Source organism: Selaginella moellendorffii, unplaced genomic scaffold (genome assembly GCF_000143415.4).
Source record: "Selaginella moellendorffii unplaced genomic scaffold, v1.0 SELMOscaffold_10, whole genome shotgun sequence".
Lineage (NCBI taxonomy): Eukaryota > Viridiplantae > Streptophyta > Lycopodiopsida > Selaginellales > Selaginellaceae > Selaginella > Selaginella moellendorffii.
Window position 1 is genome coordinate 1,258,248 of NW_003314271.1, and position 2,425 is coordinate 1,260,672.

Below are 2,425 nucleotides of genomic sequence, written 5' to 3' on the forward strand. Positions count from 1 at the left end.
TCCCCTTTTTATACTTTTGGAGCTCACCAATTGCTTTGGGCTTTCACCTTTGGACTTGAACTCAATCTTGGTCTCAATCTTGGTTTCTTTCTCAACCTTAACTTTAGACTTCATCTCAATTCCATCTCGAATTCCATATTGGGTCCATTTTGAACTCCATTTAGAACCCCTTCTCGGACTCCTTGGATTCGTTTCTGACACTTTTATGTGTCACGACACTTGCTATATGTTAGTCTTTTTTATGTCTTTTTTTAGAAATTTATTTACCAATTGCTTTATGCTCATCCTTCAAACACTTTGTTTAGAATTCCACTCCCACTCTCGACTTTCCAAATTAAAGTCTTTAATCTAAACATGTTATGCTTATTAGACTTCTGTTTCAACCACTACCATGTGACACCCTTTCTACTCCACTTTGGGGCTTAGGGATTTGTGTCTCACAATTAGCTTGATAAAAACCTTTATGTATTAAGACTAGTCTTTCAATATCACTAGATAATAGCTTACTGTGTTTGCCAAACACCCTTGCTGTCGTACCCTTTGTATTAATCTTGTTCAATTCCAATTGCTATTTATAGAAAGTGTTTAGATTTTCTAATTAGGCATATTTACAAAATGTAAAGATTATCCTGAACACAATGGTGTTAATCCTGTGTCCAAATTTATAATCTAAAGGCATTCCATATTTAGTAAGTTTCAATCTTGTCCTAGATACTAACTCCTGGTAAGCGGGGGGTTTAAGGTTTAGGGGGTTTTAGAATATTATACTAAATATTTTAATTGGAATTATAAGCATATAGTTAAAAAAAAAATTTGTTAATATTTAGATAGATTTTTTGCAATAAATAAAAATAGATGGTTTAACCATCTCCAAATTAAAAAAAGAGTATTGTTATTTTAAATGAAAAGTTATAGGTATTGATGCTTAAAACTCTTAATTATAAAATCCTTATACCTTTCCCTTTCTAAGTGTAAAAACTATTAAAAAACTTATACCTTCTTTATGATAAAGATAGGAAAAAAAAATTGGATGTTATCATTTTTCAGATGATAATTTCTCAACATTTTTGGAGGAAAAAATTGAATAAATTTTGACAAAAAATACAAACATTAACTATTAATACAAATACTATTATCTAAAGCTGTAACACAATCAATATTAAAATGAAGAAGTATTTTACATAAGCCATTTAAAGATTTTTGAATCTTCTTATTCAGTATTTATTACCTTAACTTAAATGTCTTTATTTGACATCAAATGAGTGATAAAAGTGTCTTTTGGGAAATTTTTTATACATTAAATAATGTTTTTATCTTTAATTTCTACTTAATACACTTCCAGATAAAGAAGATTTATAAATTATGATGGGCTAGCAATAAGGGCTGTAAAGGTCGGGCCAAGTCATTTGGCACATAGTTCGGTACTCATTCTCAAATTGCTCAAGGCACGAGAAGGTCGGCACAGATTCGTGCCGACCTTCCCGTTCATCATCCCTTAGATGCCGTATAAGCAAATAATGAGGAAGATTAAAAAGCGAGTGTTGCTAGTGGTTCTCTCATTGGTGGAGATGCTGGTTTTAAGAACTTTCAACTCCATTACTTAGACGACTCACGAGTCTGTTTCTCTTTTACTTTCGATGTGATGCGGAGCCGCGGACACGTTTGTCCATTTGATTGCTTTGACAGTACTCGAACCTTCAACCTGCCGGCTGTTGCCCTAAAAGGGCTTGGGAATGGCGCCCTAGGTCGCGCTGGAGCGCAGCGGCGGACAACTCCAGGTACGTGATCAGTCCTCTTGACGGCCGAATTCCCCAAGATCCAAGGCTGAATTGACGCATTCTCTGGCCAGGAGCTCCAGATTTCAGTGCTCGCGGCCATGGAGGGGACGCAGAGGCTGAGGAGGGGCGACACCTATGGGAGCTGGACAGTCCTCGGCGTCGGCCTGGATCGAGAGGGCGCCCTCGCCAAGCTTAGGGGACTGGAGATGCGGCACAAGCGTTGCGAGAGCCCCACGACGACGCTCTCAATTGGCATGGAGAGCTTGGGCGACAGTGGATCTCCGGGCGAAGCCGCCGCTCCTCCCCCTAGCCTCAAGAAGACCCTCTCCTGGAGCAACTTTGACAAGCTCTCGAGCTCGCCCGTGAGCATCAAGAGGAAGAGGGACGCGGCTGGAAGCTGGGAATTTGGCGAGCAGGAGATCGTCCTGGCGCTTGGGAGCTCGCCCCCGGCTAGACCCAGCGTCGCTCTGGGTCTTGGGCAGGCCGACAGTGGGAGTGGCAGCGGCAGTGCGTGCTCGCCATCGATCACTACCGAGTCGGACATCGGCTTGAAAAAGTTCTCGGTTTCGCTCCCTCAAGACTCGCTGTCGCTGAGACTCTCGAGAAACTCGGACGAGGACAAGGATGGTGGGCTCTTCCTGGGGATC

The 2,425-nt window shown here is 41.1% G+C and overlaps 1 protein-coding gene across 1 annotated transcript in view; it reads left to right on the forward strand.

The window, feature by feature from the left end:
- Window positions 1–1,876: 1,876 nt before the first annotated feature.
- LOC9631295 overlaps window positions 1,877–2,425 on the forward strand; it is a 2,220-nt gene continuing 1,671 nt past the window's right edge. The window contains exon 1 of the mRNA XM_002968105.2: window positions 1,877–2,405. Within this exon, the coding sequence (XP_002968151.2) occupies window positions 1,877–2,405 (529 nt within the window). The remainder of the gene's footprint in view (window positions 2,406–2,425) is intronic.